The following is a 16,423-nucleotide window of genomic DNA, read 5'->3' on the forward strand; positions in this document are numbered from 1 at the left end:
AAAATTCAGATATTCAGATTCAGATTTTTTTTTTCATGCTTTTCTACATTTTGTATTTAGCCATTCATGAGTCATTCATTTAAGATCTCCATTAAATTCACCATGTGTAGCTAAAATATTCTGTCATTTCAAATGGGCATTTAATATGCTCACCTGGTAGAAAATGGCAGTGCAACTAACAGGGTCATGGGTTCTTTTCGATGGGGCTGTAGTGCTGATAAAGTGAGTGTCTTTGCTGCAAGCTGATTTGGAAAAGTGCAAAATATAAATGAATTATAAATGCAAAAATGTTGCTGTCGCTGCTGACAGGTGGAGAGGCTCTGTTTGCCAGCAGAGTAGAGGAGCAAATCCAAGTGTTTTGCTCTCTCTCTCTCTCTCTCTCTCTCCCTCTCACTTTCTCTCTCTGTCGCTCGCCCTCTGTCTTTCTTTCTCTCACCCTCTCTGTCTTTCTTTCTCTTGGTTCATCTCTCTTTTCTCTCTTGCTCCATCTCTGCCCCTCTTTCCCCTGTTTGAGAGAAAGGGCTCTGTCCCTTTAAGCCTCGGGGGTCTGTTTGATATTTTGGGGCTGCTCTGCGGCCCCCTGCGCCTCACCGTGGGGCGCCCAGCTGCTGATCATTGCTATCGATCTGCGGGGCCCTGATTGCGGGACTGGCTGCGCCTCACCGTGGAGTCCCCGAAATCAATCCAACGATCCCCCCATTTGGTTCCCACTGTGCGTAATGACAATGTTGCCATTCCGCATGCAACCCAAAGGGGCCTGATCAAATCTGCTGCATTGATTTTGGGAGACAGTAGTGTGTTGCCGACGACGACAAACTGCCAAAGAACAAGATTATGTTTTTTTTTTTAAAGGACAGAGAACAACAATTGTAATACTGTTGCGATTAACAATAAAAGCAATAACAGTAATAAACAGGATAATTATTCAGATGTTATTTTATTTATTTATGTGTGTGACTAATTATATTTTAATGTACCCTGTGTTTCTCAAACACTGCAGTAGCCCCAGCTTTTATTTTTGTGCTTGATCATTTGTTTCCAGCACAATGACTGTATTTTTCCTGTCGAAGTATAGGCTTGGGTGCCATGGATTTGTGCCCTTGCTTTGTGTTTTTCTCACAAAAGACAGGTCCTCTTTCTTGGAGTTGTTACTCCAAGTGCCAGTGTTGTGTTGCAACAGCATTTGTTATTTTTTACTTACACATATTTTTAGATGTAATAATAATTATAATAATCACTACTTTGTCACCTCTTAAGCCTATACTTTCCTTTACATTCCTTCCTGTTATTTTTGTGCTCTAGATAATCAAATCAAATCAATAATTTCCTTTCTAAATGACTGTCATGCGCGTCATGTGTGTCCTCTCCAGTGGGGGCTCTGAAGAAGAACGCCGTGCTGCAGGAGCTTTGTCTAGCCAGCAATGATCTGAACAGCTACCAGGACTCCATGCAGCTGGGGGAGCTCTTGAAGAACAACCGCAGCCTGCGCTCGCTGGACCTCAGCAACAACCTCATAGCTGATGAGGGTAAGATCGGACTGCGTGATAGACGTAGGAAATTACAGCCACATAATGTTATTTTAGTTGCCCTGTGTGAACACTGTGTTGGCATGCTTGCTATTAAATACACAATGAAGTGCTTACTCCTTCAGTCACTTAGGAAGTGACTGTAGCTTTCGACCAGGAGAAGATGTCATCAGGTGGTGACCAACTTTCATTGGACGTTTCGACCCTGAACCACAACACCCTCGAGTTGGCGGGCCGGCAGTGATGGCCAGTCACTGCCCATCTTCTCCTGGTCCCCAGCTTCTCTCCTCCCTCCTATTCCAGAGCCAGCAAGAGGCTCTCTCTGCGGCTTCCCCCAACCTACGGACAGCTGTCTTCCTCTCCCTTCCTTTTATTCCCAGAGCTGTGAGTGTATTCCACACAGACTGTGCCGGGAAGCCCCTGCATCCGACCTCCACTGGGAATAGCCAGGCCTGCCATCCCTTGTCCCTGCATTGTTGGACAAGGTCCTGGTACTTGGTGGCTTTCCTCTCGTAGGCTTCAACGCATCCTTCTTCCCACGGGATGGTCAGTTCGATCAGGATGATCTTCTTGGCCTCTTCTGACCAAATGACCATGTCAGGCCTCAGGGAAGTTTGGACAACCTGGGGAAAGTGTAGTTTCCTTCCCAGGTCTACCCTCATCTCCCATGATGGTGCTGTCTGCAGTAGGCCCTTCTTGGTCTTCTTGGAGGATGATGGTTTCTCCCCCTCCCTGATGAACTGGATGGATGGTGTTGGTCTCGATTGAGGCTGGTGCTTTTTCCGTCTCTCCTGCTCCAAGATGTCGGCTAGTGCTCTGAGGACCTTGTCGTGGCGCCACCGGTATCTTCCCTGGCTAAGAGCAGTCCTGCATCCTGCCAGTATATGCGCCATTGTTCCTCTCTCCCCACATAACCTGCACTGTGGGTCCTCCCTCATTCCCCACCTGTACAGGTTTGTTGGTGTTGGAAGGGTGTCGTACACTGAGCGGAGCAGGAACGAGATTCGGAAAGGCTCCAGTCTCCAGAGTTCGGGCCAGGTGATCTTACGCTTTGGTAGTTCCCACTTCGTCCAGGCTCCTTGTAAACCAAGCTCCACAGCCCTAGACCATCTCCCCTCCTCCTCTAGCTGCCGGACCTCGGCTTGGACCATGACTCTCCTCTGCCTTGGGTCGGCTTTGGTCCATTGTTGGAAATGGGTGGACCCTAGTCCCTGCCGCCCAGTGCACGGGTTCCCGATGATGTCCTTCAACTTTAGCAGGCTTTCTGCCTGTTCCACTTGTGTGGCTGCTGCCCATTTGCGCCCAGATCTTGTGGTGACGCCTGCGCCTCTAACCATCTCGTCGGTGGAATCTCTGAGCATCATCACAATCCTGCACTTTGCCACCTTGAACTCCTCAGCCACCGATGATAGGGGTAGCTGTAGCTGTCCCGACCTGATGTAGAGCCCTACTGACGTGAAGCTTGGTGGAATACCAAGCCACTTGCGGAGATGTTTGTTGACTTTCCTCTCGATCCCTTCAACCGCTGTCATAGGTATCTCGTAAATCGTCAAGAGCCACAGGAGTCTTGGAAGCAGGCCATGCTGGAACAGCCAGGTCTTGAACTTGCCTGGTAGGCCTGAACTTTCTATCTTTTTAAGCCACTCTTCTGCCTGCTTCTCGGTCCTTGAAACACTGCCTTTGTCCTTGAGAGATGAATCGTACCACTTGCCCAGGCATTTTATTGGGTTCTCCTCAATCGGTGGTATGACTTCCCCCTGGACTTGAAGCTGGAACCTGTTTGTAACCTTACCATTCCTGATCACCATGCTTCTTGACTTCTTAGGCTTGAATTTCATTCGAGCCCAAGTTGCCACGTCGTCGAGTGCCTTCAGGATCCACCTTGTTTGCACATGGGTTGCCGTTGTGATGGTGAGGTCATCCATAAAGCCTCTTAATGGAGGTTGGCGAATTCCAGACTCCATTATTGGCCCTCTGGATTCCTTCACTGCCGATGTAATGAGAAGGTTCATTCCCATAATGAACAAGATGGGGGAGATGGTGCAGCCCGTTACGATCCCCTTTTCCAGGTCCTGCCACTGGGTTGTAAACTGGGTGGTCTGGAACCGTAACTTGAATCCACTGAAGTAGGTGGTGATCATTCTCCTGATGTGTTGGGGGATATGGTAATGTTCCATTGCTGTGTTGATGAGGTCGTGAGGAATTGATCCATATGCATTGGCCAAGTCAAGCCAGACGACTGTTAGGTCTCCTTTGCTCTCTTTGGCCTCACGGATCAGCTGGCTGAGGATGCTTGTGTGCTCCAAACATCCAGGGGAGCCTGGGATGCCGCCTTTCTGGATTGATGTGTCGACGTACTTGTTCTTCACCATGTACATGGTCAGCCTCCTTGCCAGGACTGAGAAGAATATCTTGCATTCGACGCTCAGGAGAGAAATAGTTCGGAATTGCCCTATTTCAGAGGAGTCCATTTCCTTTGGTACAAAGCACCCTTCTGCTCTCTTCCAAGATGTTGGAATTATGCCCTTTGTCCATATCCTCCGCAACAGTTTCCATAGCCTGCGCAGAAGCATTGGGCATCTCTTGTATACCTTGTAGGGTATAGAGCTAGGACCTGGGGCAGATGATGACCGGGCTTTCTGTACAATGTCATGGACTTCTCTCCATGTTGGCTCTTTGGTGTCAAGCTCTTCCTCCGGGGTTTCACTCCTTCCAATCCTTGGGTGTACGTCCAAGGCTTGGCCTCTAAGAGTGTCACTGTGGCTTTCTTTGAGGAATTCTTCCACAGCTTCTCTAGGGCTGGTCAGTCTCCCTGATCTTGCTTCACCCAACAAGGTTTTGGTGAACCTGTATGGGTCCTTGATGAACTGAGCACGCTTGACCTCCTTCTCTTTTCTCAGTCTCAGAGACCTCTCAGCCCTTCTTAGTCTGCACAGTTGCCCTCGAAGTTCAGTGGTCAGGTCTTTTATGCCCTCCTTCTCTTTGGAACTAGCCTGTTTGTATTGCTTGTTAAGAGTCTTGATTTCCCTTCTCAACTGCGTAATCTCTCTTGCCCTTCTGTTGGTCTGTTTTCCGGGGGCCTTGCTGCTTCCTTTCTTCTCCTCAGTGCCAAAGCGCTCTTTGGCCATGGTGTAGACAATTGCAGTCATGCTGTCCAATTTCCTTTCTGCTGCTCCTGCCAATGCGGCCTCTAGAACTCTGTCGAGGTCCTGGTCTAGTTGGTACCAAGCAATGTTGTTGTTAGCTGGGGGCCACTTCACTCTCTCTCTCGTAGGTTGGGTGCCTGGGGTAGTGTGAGGAGAGACCCTCTGGTTAAGGGGTGGAGCAGATGCTGAGAGGTCCCCTGTGCTGTGGGGTGCTTCCTGACAGGAGTCCTCCTGCGTCTCACTGGGTGTCTCCACCATGCGCTGCGTCTGTTTTTCCCCTTTCCCACAGGTGGTCTTAGATTGATGTATCTTTAGTCCCCTTGCGTTTTTGCAGATCTTCCCGCAATGGCACTTCACTTCTAACACTTCCCCTGTTAGTGTGGTCTGGGTGAGCCGTCTCGTTGTCCGTGTGCTTGCCGTAGCCGTTACCGTTGAATCCGTCCTGTTGAGTCTCTCATCCTCCCCCCCTCTCGGGAGACTCTGGGGGTATTGCTCATTGTTTTGTTTCGTAGCAATGGTCGGTGCCCTCTTGCGAGTGCTGTGAGTAAGGTTGCTAGCCTCACCCACCCACGCCAGTCTTTCCTGGAGGTCATCTGTCTTTCCAGCGTCACCATTCTTCCTTGGTTGCCATCCAGCCTTTCCTGGAAGTCACTGGTGTCCCAGAGTAAAAGCTATTAAATACACAATGAAGTGCTTACTCCTTCAGTCACTTAGGAAGTGACTGTAGCTTTCGACCAGGAGAAGATGTCATCAGGTGGTGACCAACTTTCATTGGACGTTTCGACCCTGAACCACAACGCCCTCGAGTTGGCGGGCCGGCAGTGATGGCCAGTCACTGCCCATCTTCTCCTGGTCCCCAGCTTCTCTCCTCCCTCCTATTCCAGAGCCAGCAAGAGGCTCTCTCTGCGGCTTCCCCCAACCTACGGACAGCTGTCTTCCTCTCCCTTCCTTTTATTCCCAGAGCTGTGAGTGTATTCCACACAGACTGTGCCGGGAAGCCCCTGCATCCGACCTCCACTGGGAATAGCCAGGCCTGCCATCCCTTGTCCCTGCATTGTTGGACAAGGTCCTGGTACTTGGTGGCTTTCCTCTCGTAGGCTTCAACGCATCCTTCTTCCCACGGGACGGTCAGTTCGATCAGGATGATCTTCTTGGCCTCTTCTGACCAAATGACCATGTCAGGCCTCAGGGAAGTTTGGACAACCTGGGGAAAGTGTAGTTTCCTTCCCAGGTCTACCCTCATCTCCCATGATGGTGCTGTCTGCAGTAGGCCCTTCTTGGTCTTCTTGGAGGATGATGGTTTCTCCCCCTCCCTGATGAACTGGATGGATGGTGTTGGTCTCGATTGAGGCTGGTGCTTTTTCCGTCTCTCCTGCTCCAAGATGTCGGCTAGTGCTCTGAGGACCTTGTCGTGGCGCCACCGGTATCTTCCCTGGCTAAGAGCAGTCCTGCATCCTGCCAGTATATGCGCCATTGTTCCTCTCTCCCCACATAACCTGCACTGTGGGTCCTCCCTCATTCCCTACCTGTACAGGTTTGTTGGTGTTGGAAGGGTGTCGTACACTGAGCGGAGCAGGAACGAGATTCGGAAAGGCTCCAGAGTTCGGGCCAGGTGATCTTACGCTTTGGTAGTTCCCACTTCGTCCAGGCTCCTTGTAAACCAAGCTCCACAGCCCTAGACCATCTCCCCTCCTCCTCTAGCTGCCGGACCTCGGCTTGGACCATGACTCTCCTCTGCCTTGGGTCGGCTTTGGTCCATTGTTGGAAATGGGTGGACCCTAGTCCCTGCCGCCCAGTGCACGGGTTCCCGATGATGTCCTTCAACTTTAGCAGAAAATACTTGAAATACTTTGAAGAAGATTCCCTCGAAACCATATCCGTCTAAAACCCACTTATGGTGCACATTGTAGCCTGCTTCGCTAACATATACTGGCCTGTTATGTTTGTAGGCACGTTATTATGGACACAGTGGTCTTCTAGACTGCTTGGACCTACTACACCACACGACACAGTTAATATGTGGGCTAAGTTGCAGTGACCTTTGATCTTTATTAGCAGTGTCCATGGCACATCTATTCTATCTATTCTATATATATATATAGATGTGTGTGTGTGTGTGTGTGTGTGTGTGTGTGTGTGTGTGTGTGTGTGTTTCTGTGTGTGTGTGTGTGCCATCACCATGGGCACCAGTGTATTTGTGTATTCAATGGAATGGTAAATGGACTGCATTTATATAGCGCTTTTCTACTCATAGAGCATCCACCTATTAACAGTAGTTAACAGAACAGACTCTGTATGTACTGTATATACAACAGTAACATATCACTACCACACATTTGTAGTTTCGTTAGACTAATGACAGTGAAGTATTTACATACGAACTACATGGTGGCTTCAGAAGAGACAGAGTCTCTGGCCTACTCGGCTCATCCAATAGTTTTATTTTATGGACAAAATGATGCTGTTTGCATTGTTGATACTCTGTAGAATTCAGCTGGACTGTTATACTACACAGCAGATCACAGCATAAGACACCCTTTGAGTTTAGCTGGACTGTTACACTACACAGGAGATCAGAGCATAAGATACCCTTTGAGTGCCAATGTCTATGTAAATACGCCTCTAATTAGTATTTGTGTTCCATGGACAGGTCTAGAGGAAATATGTGATGGGCTGAAATATCAGCAATCAGGCCTGAGGTCTCTGGTGCTTTTCAACAACCAGATCACACACGCTGGCATGGTACCTATGGCAAATGTTTTGGTAAGCAATATGGAAAACACACATGTGATTCGCCTTTCACAAAGCACTAACTGCTGTGAACTCATACACTCATACACACACACACACACACACACACACACACACACACACACACACACACACACACACACACACACACACACATCATATCACAAAAACTAGATGGGGAAAATGCCTATTCCAACTCTGTGGGACTATGCTGTGTGTACTGATAGGGAATGCCCTTGACTGATGTAAATGCATGGGGAGGATGAAGGGGTGATGAGATATGGAGGGTGTTTATTTTGTCACGTTTATGATGTCATTAAATCTGGCTCCATCCTTAATCAGCGCTGCACGTTAACTCACTCCAGAGACAGTGGATGGAGTCCTTCTGAGTGTCCCGTTCTCATCTTAACATGAGTGCAGTTACCCTCAGCCATGCTTTGAACCTTAATAACACCATTCCCTTTTAGTCCTCTCTGATTGTCAGCGTAAACTGTACCTTTCTGTCTCCTCAGGGCAATTGGTAAAATCAAAAGCCTACAAATTAACAGCCTGTTCTCTTTTCATCTGAAGACCCTTAGCATATTCAACGCGAATCCATCCAGGCCAGAAATACAGCACGTACAATCCATTTAGCCCTCTCAGTTTGAGAAAGGAACAGTTTGATTAAATAATAGATATGTGTTTAGAGGCTTTTACATGGGGTCTGTCATTAAGAAGGAGAAGTAGACATCCTTACGACCATAATGAATATAATTAGTCCAATGGCTGGTCATGTCAAATATGACATAAGAAGGCCTGTTATTAACCTTTTCTCTTTTCTTTTTTTTCTTTCGCCTTCCGGGGTGCCTCAAAAGAGTCGACAAAGTGAGAATCCATTATCTGGTCAGGCGTGGAAGTGCTCCGATCAAATGAACACCAGTGAATTATATTATTTCACATAATAGCAATCAGTTAGAAGATAAAGGACTGCATGCTAATGTGAGTGGCGGGATTCGAGTGTGTCAGCATCAGACGAGAGTTAAATCCATTTCCCTTACCTTAGTCAGACAGAAAGAAAATAAAAGTTGTTACCCGTTGGTTATGAACCCAGCACTTAATATACACAACAATTATGCACAAATGGACTGATAAAACAAACCTGGCAACGGCACGTCAGACGTTACTGCTCGCGTTGGTGGTTGATGAGGCCCTGCACCCAGTGTTTTTGGTGAAAAGACAGAGTGGTGGTGATGAGGGTGACGAACAGGAGCGTTTCCACGTCTGTTACACAACGATGGCGTTCCCTCACGTCCCCCTGCCATCTCCTGCTTTACAGCGCTGCTAATCACGGCCCAGGCTTGACGCCTTCAACATGCTCTGGAGGATCCCCTCGAAGGCGCAGTGTCGGGCGGGGAGTGGGCGGGTGCCACAGGCTTCAGCAGTTCATCACTTTATGCTGCGCTCACATTATGCTCACATACAGCCATCACAGGCAACCCTCAAGATAGAGAACGCTGTGTGCGTGTGCGTGTGCATGTGCGTGTGCGTGTGCGCGTGCGCGTGCGTGTGTGTGTTTGTGCGTGTGTGGGGGTGTGATGTGGGTATATAAATGTGTACGTATGTGTGTGTTTGTGTGTGCATGCAGGTGTGTAGGTGTGTGTGTGTGTCTATTTCAAACAATAACATTTCTAACATTAGACTTCTTTTTTGTTTTGTATTTCAGCCTCATTTAAGGACACTTGAAAATTTAAAGCTGGACCAAAATAAATTACAGAACGAGGGCATCCACATCCTCAAGGAGGCCTTCATGAGGAATAGGTCCATACTGCAGCTAGGCTTAGCAGATACACAGATAACCTGTGAAGGTTTGTTACTTTTTCCTCTGGATTTGAACAGACAGGACCCTCTTTCTGGTTTCATGGTGTCCACCATTACACCATGTACGTGAAATCTGAAACTGAATTGAAACCGGGAATTAAATAGAATATCATAATAAGATATTGTTGGTATAAACAACATTATGTAGTTGGTATAAAGATTGGTATGATAAATTCCTTGCCATATGCTTTACTGAACTTTGCTGTGTATGCTTCTTTTCCAAACCTATTTATCGAGTCTGTATATGATAAATTATATTGTTATATTTTTTTGTCTTAATGACACCAGGTGCTGTGGCCCTGGCTGAGTTTATTGCAGAGAGTCCACAGATACGACGCCTTGACGTTCGCAGAAACCACATCCTCTGCGGGGGCCTGATGGCCGTCTCTCTAGCCCTGAGAATCAACGCCTCCCTTATCGCCCTGGACCTGGACCTGACGACAAAGCCAGAAAAGGTCAGCCTCATGTCGCTCATATCATAGTCTTTACAACCACCTCGCTGTCAGAATAACGTCTGACTTTTTGATCGTTATCGAACTTTATTTTTGGCGAGTGATTTGGCTTTTTGTTGTGACCTTATCTCCTTATTTGTCATTAATGAAAATTGGAATCTATATTAAAGGCTGCAGTGGTGCGGTTCCTCTCGGTTCAAAAATGACACATAACACACACACACACACACACACACACACACACACACACACACACACACACACACACACACACACACACACACACACACAAACACACACACAAACATGCTTGTGCACACCCTCTGATGCAGCTGTAGTTTCAAACAAATCAGCCTACTTCAGTGTGTGTCTTTCTTTTTTTCAACTGGGTTGTGAAGGGCCAAGGGAAAATGATGGCACAAGTTTAATACATGCCCCGACAGGATTGAAAAAAAAAATAATTAAGCACACTTGCCATCTGTTTGTCATGATTTTATCTCCTCGCTCTTATTTGCATATTAAAGAATTAATTAGAATCTCTAAGGAAAGTAATTCTCACTTTAAAACAAACTCTAAGGCTTGTTCTTGTTTAGCACCAAACTTTGCTTTCGGTGTTGTTGTTTTTTGATCCATTTGTTTTTCATATTTTGCTTTGTTCCAATTGTTACTCCATTTCTGTCTCCAGTCAATCTCTCTCCCTAACACTTATCATTTATTAGCAGTTTCATGGCTGCACTTTCACAGCGTATCCACACTCTCGCGTAGGCTGTGCGTTAGTCATTACAGGAACAGCAGGTAAAATGTCGATCCTGAGAAAGTCTAGCATGTAATATTTAACACATTAGAATAGAGAGCAGATGGTTAAATATAATACGGTTTCCCAGATACCAGATAACCCTGGAACTGATCTGGACAGAATCTGGTGCGGTTTTCGGAGTCGGGCGCTATCGGGGGCAGTGTTCTACCCCAGATTTACAGGCACAGTTGGGAATTGTCTGGGCTGCCTAGAACGCGGCGCGAGGAGTGACAATTGTATTAAAAAGCAAATCTTTCCATCAGAAGACAGCGGGTGGCCAGATCAAGGGTTCTGATTCAGTCGCACTGAATTCCCTGAGCTGGGGAAAAGTGAAATTTCATTTTTCAAAAGAAAAGACTCTGCGTGTGTAAGTGTGTAAGTGTGTGTGTGTGTGTGTGTGTGTGTGTGTGTGTGTGTGTGTGTGTGTGTGTGTGTGTGTGTGTGTGTGTGATTTTACATGCGCATATTTAAAAGGGAAAAGGTGGTGAAGAGGAAATGTAGGTCTTTGTTTACAGCTTCTGGTTTTGCATGTCTTCGTCTGCTCTGCTCTATTTGATCACTGCCCTGTTTTTGCCATTAATTATTAATTATTTACTCGATTCAAATGGTGTGAGCATCGCGAAACGCAGCCCTCGCGGGGCAGTGTGTGTATGTCTGTGTGTGTATATGTGTCTGTGTGTGTGTATGTGTGTGTGTGTGTGTGTGTGTGTGTTTGTTTACAGTTCGTTTCCTATCGGAGGGACATTGCTGTTTGACACACAAGCAAATGTTAGGCTCACACACAACATCTGATTTATGTCAAGGTCAAGTGTTTACTTTTTTTTTTGCAAGTCAAATATTGGTTTCAAAATGGCCACCGCCACCCAAACCATTACTGAGGGAGCTCATTTGGGGAGTAATGTCAGATTAGGTTTTTTTTATGAAAGCCCTCACAGAGGCATCAGGAAAATGGCAGGTGCTGGCGTGGAGAGGCCGAGGGATAGGGAGAGGGTCTGGGGGGACATCTCCAAGTGGAACTAAGAGATGTTTTGGGGGGCCGTCAGTGCTGAAGTGGTTTGTCATGGTGCCTGAGTCCTGGATGTCAGAGGCTGACCATGCGTGCCGGCAGGGAGCAGGTTCTCACTCGTGGGACCACTGACAGATCATCACAGCCTGAGCGGTCCAGGCAGCAGTGCAGACACACACACACACACACACACACACACACACACACACACACACACACACACACACACACACACACACAGACACACAGACACGCACACACGCACACACACATACATACAAACTTTTATAGAGTTACACACTAACACATTTCCATTCACACTTTCACACACAGAGACACACACAGAGACACAAATACACGTACACGCAAAGCATACACACACATACGAAAGCATAATTGCACACTCACACACATACACACAACCACACACACAAACCCACATACACACACACACACACACACACATACACACACACACACACACACAAAGGCCACAGAGATACTTGAGTTTGTGCTCTTGCTCCTACTCCAGCCCTGCACCAGGATTGCGAGACAGCCAAAGGTATTAACACGGTTAGAGTTCTGGCCGGCTCCGTCTCATCCTGTGCCGGTGTCACTGTTATTGATGGCACTGGCTCTCACACAGCAGTCCTCTACATTCGCTCCATTCTGTGCAGTTTCCACCCTGTGTTTCAGTTTCAGTGGCCGCCGCTAGAGATGACACAGACAGAGAGGAATCCCAGTCATTTAGTCTCTTACCAGGCGTGTACATGTGAGGAGGTGGGAAAAGCCGCCACACCAATGAGGTAATGGGGAAATGTATCTTCCTCACTGAAGATATAAGCCCCAGTACTTGGAGTAAGAGTTTGGAAGCTACTTAATAGGACGTTACCAAATAGGACTGGAAGCGTTCCATGCACATCTGCCCAACAAAATGAAAAGTGTAATTCCAGCATGTTTTGTTCAATCAAAATAATTCATTTAATTCTTTCAAGTCCCAACCCTGAAACCACCCACAAACTGCAGTGATGTGGAAAAAATATATCTGTGCCACTCTAAAAACCTAGCCTCTCCTCTCCTCTCCTCTCCTCTCCTCTCTCCTCTGCGTGTCTCTCTGCTGGTGTATTTCTGGGTAAAACAGGCATGTTTGCCAGCTGTGTAATTTTACTGTGGTGCTCATTTGCATATTAAAGCATTAATTAGGCCCTGTGAGTGCGCGTGTAGGGAGAGTGTAATCATTGGACGGGTGGTCGCCGGGGGAACGCTGCGCTGTTTGGCTCCTGCAGGGGGGCCACGGGGAGTGGGCGGTGGTCTCTGGGTGCACGTGTTGACCATGCAGTGCGCGCTTGTCGGCTTTGTGTTTTTACCCTTCAGGGGAGGGGTGGGTGGGTGAAATGTGTGTGTGGGTGTTTATGCCTGTGTGTGTGTGTGTTTGTGCCTGTTTGTGTGTGTGTGTGTGTGTGTGTGTGTGTGTGTGTGTGTGTGTGTGTGTGTGTGTGTGTGTGTGTGTGTGTGGAGGGGGGCGCACTGCTCAGTTTTTCTGCTTTTTCCGCCCCCTTTGATGCGTCACACTTGATCTGTCTCCCTGTCATTTTAATAGCTCTACTTTTCCCTATCAGCGCAGTCTGAGGTGTGACCTACTGATTCTCAAGAAGCAGCCCTTTTTTTCTCTCCAGCTGATAACCAGAACAAGGGAAAAAATGAGAGACAGAGAGAAAGAGGTTTGCCGAGGAGAGGAATACTCCACAAGCCCACAGGTTCAGAGGCTGGGGCAGAAACATGCATCTCACAGGGGAGATGTTTTAGAGTTGTGTTTTTAGTCTTAACACATACCAGCTGGAATGGAAATTAAAAACTTGTCAATCCATTAAAAACCCGAGAAACCCTTCAGATGGTAAGAGTTTTTTTAAAGTGTGACAAATAATGTATTATTTACAGTGTTTGCAAAAGTGGCTTACAACAAGAGGGAAAAAAATAGATAGATAGACAGACAGACAGACAGACAGACATATACATTTATATGTACATATGAATTTCCAAATTAATCATTTGCATAATTTGCCCTGTCATAATGGCTTGTCAGTCACTCGGCATGCCCTCCAGTCCCATGCCCAGGCGCCCCAGCACCAGTGGAGCTGAGAGAGCAGCCGCGAGTCTCATCTGAATATCTTGAGGCCCTTAAGCCAGCGCCGCTATCAGGGCAGGTTCACCCACACAGAACCTCTGCTCATTTCTCTCCCCTTCAAATAACAGGGTCCGGGCCCTGCTACTGCTACTGCTACTGTGACTGCGACCGCGACTGCTCCTCCTGCTGCTGCTGCCGTTGCTGAAGGCTCTGCTATGAATATGGATGTTTCATGAAGTCTTCATCCGCAGAGCTTTGCACGGTACACCACCCCTCTCTCTGTCTCTCTGACAGTCAGTGAACCTCCTCTTCCCTCCGTTGAGAGCAGTGGGCTTGTGACTGGGCTGGGCTGGGCTGGGCTGAACACGACTCCCCTCAAAGCTGCTTACTCTGGTGCGGACCAGAGCAGCGCCAAAACTGGGCCGGATTGTAATGAGACTCTGTAGTCTGGGTCAGGGCCAAGGAGGACTTGGAGAAGAAACGCCTCCACATGATACAGGATGCTGAGCTGTAGGCACACACACACACACACACACACACACACACACACACAAACACACATATACACACACATACACAAACACACACACACACATACACACAGAAACACACACACACACACACACACACACACACACAGAGACACACAGACACACACACACACACACACACACATACACACACACACACATATACACACCTACACACACACACACACGCACACACACACACACACACACACACACACACACACATACACATACACACAAACACACAAACACACGCACACACGCACACACAAACACACACACACACACCCACACACCCACACACCCACACGCACCTAGTCACATGATCAAATGCTTGATAGAATGGATATGAAGGGACAAGGACAGACATATATACTCTATGCAGAAAGTGTTTTTTAATCTATTGATATTTATATATCAATACCATATGACGAGTGAATACTCCTTTTGTCACATGCTGTATATGACAAGCTTGAATTGCACCTTGTGTGTGTGTCTGTAATGGAGAGAGTATGACGTCCAGAGAAACCTTGTCCTCCAACTCTCCTTGAGCTCTTATGATGGCTCTTTAAATGACCGCAAACAATCAATAGCACATCTTTGTGTATTTATGCATTGAACACATACATCTTAGCTCCTCTGTATAAGCCAGTGTTGGAAATGGAGGTATAATTAAGTTATGCTCAGGCTGGGTTGTATTCAGAAGATGCTCTTCATTAGACGGCGGCCACCTCCCTGCATGGAATCTGTCTATTGTCTTTGCTAATTTGTTTATAAGCTCTCCGGGCGATGATTTTGTTTGAGAGAGGCTGTTGTTTATGAGGGCAGGTGGCATGGAGTGTTTGCTGCGATGACCTTTAAACTTCCTGTAGGTCACAGCAGGACGGCTCCTGAGCATATGTCCAAGTAGGGCACGCTTGGATTTTCCGTGTCCCCGCTAGTGTTGGGTTAGCAGAACAGCGCTAGTGTTGAGTTAGCAGGACGGCCCCTTGGGCATCAGGTTTGCCCGTGCGGTTGCTTTGTCGCTGTTCGGTTTAATATGTGTCGCGACAGCCTCTCTTGGCCAGTGCGACTCACTCTCAGTGCCTGTCTCTCTCTCTCAGTGCCTGTCTCTCTCTCTCTCAGTGCCTGTCTCTCTCTCTCTGCTGCTTGACTGGGGCCTGTGAGCGCTGGGTCTGCTCCCTCCTGGTCCTCCAGCCGTATCGCTAGGGCCAATGTGAGAGTGCCCTGCTGGGGTGGCGACGATGGTGAGGGTGGGCAAAGAGCGAGTGGTGGCGGGCAAAGCTGGTGGTGGGGGTGGGGTGGGAGGCAGTGCCCGTTTCCCCCCGTCCCTGTCACACTGGTCCTGTCTGCCCGGGCGCCATGGAGGGGAGATAATTGGATTTGTTGTCACCTCCAGAGGCTGCCAGGAGCGGACGTCTGCTTCGGTTAGCGATGAAGACATCAGCGTGACAGGGGACCCTGCGAGAGAGGCGAGGATCAGCTGGTGTCACGGGCACCACTAATAAAGTGCCGACCGGGGCCGTGATGTCCAAGTGGACAGGCTGCAGCCAGCTGTTCGCTGCCCTACACCCCGCACCCGCCCCCCCCCAGGCCTGGCCTGAGATGAGGAAGGAACAGTGGGGGGCAGCTGGCAGAAGAGAGGCCATCCTGCAGCCAAAGCCTCCTCCCCCCACACACACATAGGCTCCTCACACTCCTCGCCCAGGAGAAGATGGTGGAAAAGGTCACCGGTGCGACCTCTTGCACAACCTCTACTCTAGAACTCTGGAGCAGTTCGCTGCAACCGCGCTGCAGGTTTTGCCCGCACGGGTGCTCAACGTCCTCACTCCCGTCGTTGCCGTGACGCTGGCATCCGGGGCCAGGGCGCGGTGCCACCGCAGAGCAGATGAGCGGTGCGGACGCGTCGCTGTGGCACCTGTTTGGCGTTGAGGCGTGATGAGTTGGGTGTGTTGGGGAGCGGCCCCCAGAGGTAATCAGTAATTAAGTGTGAGATGATCCATCATCGGAGCCCTGGGCGTGAACTCAACGGCAGTGTGTGTGTGTGTGTGTGTGTGTGTGTGTGTGTGTGTGTGTGTGTGTGTGTGTGTGTGTGTGTGTGTGTGTCGGGGATGCCCTTTAGTAACTTACTCTGTCCCTAGTGTTCTCTTCTTTACTGTTTTACAACAGATTCAGCTCAGAAATAAACTCAGAATTCCAATTCTAAATATGTTTAATTGTAGAAATACAAATAC

The 16,423-nt window shown here is 48.2% G+C and overlaps 1 protein-coding gene across 1 annotated transcript in view; it reads left to right on the forward strand.

The window, feature by feature from the left end:
• Positions 1-1,357: 1,357 nt before the first annotated feature.
• Positions 1,358-16,423, forward strand: part of LOC122133497 (protein phosphatase 1 regulatory subunit 37-like) — a gene marked incomplete at its 5' end in the record, with an annotated part of 26,511 nt that continues 11,445 nt past the window's right edge. The window contains 4 exons of the mRNA XM_042709819.1: positions 1,358-1,526; positions 7,323-7,435; positions 9,126-9,267; positions 9,569-9,735. Coding sequence (XP_042565753.1) covers positions 1,358-1,526; positions 7,323-7,435; positions 9,126-9,267; positions 9,569-9,735 — 591 coding nt within the window. The remainder of the gene's footprint in view (positions 1,527-7,322; positions 7,436-9,125; positions 9,268-9,568; positions 9,736-16,423) is intronic.

This window comes from Clupea harengus, chromosome 14 (assembly GCF_900700415.2).
Source record: "Clupea harengus chromosome 14, Ch_v2.0.2, whole genome shotgun sequence".
Classification (NCBI taxonomy): Eukaryota; Metazoa; Chordata; class Actinopteri; order Clupeiformes; family Clupeidae; genus Clupea; species Clupea harengus.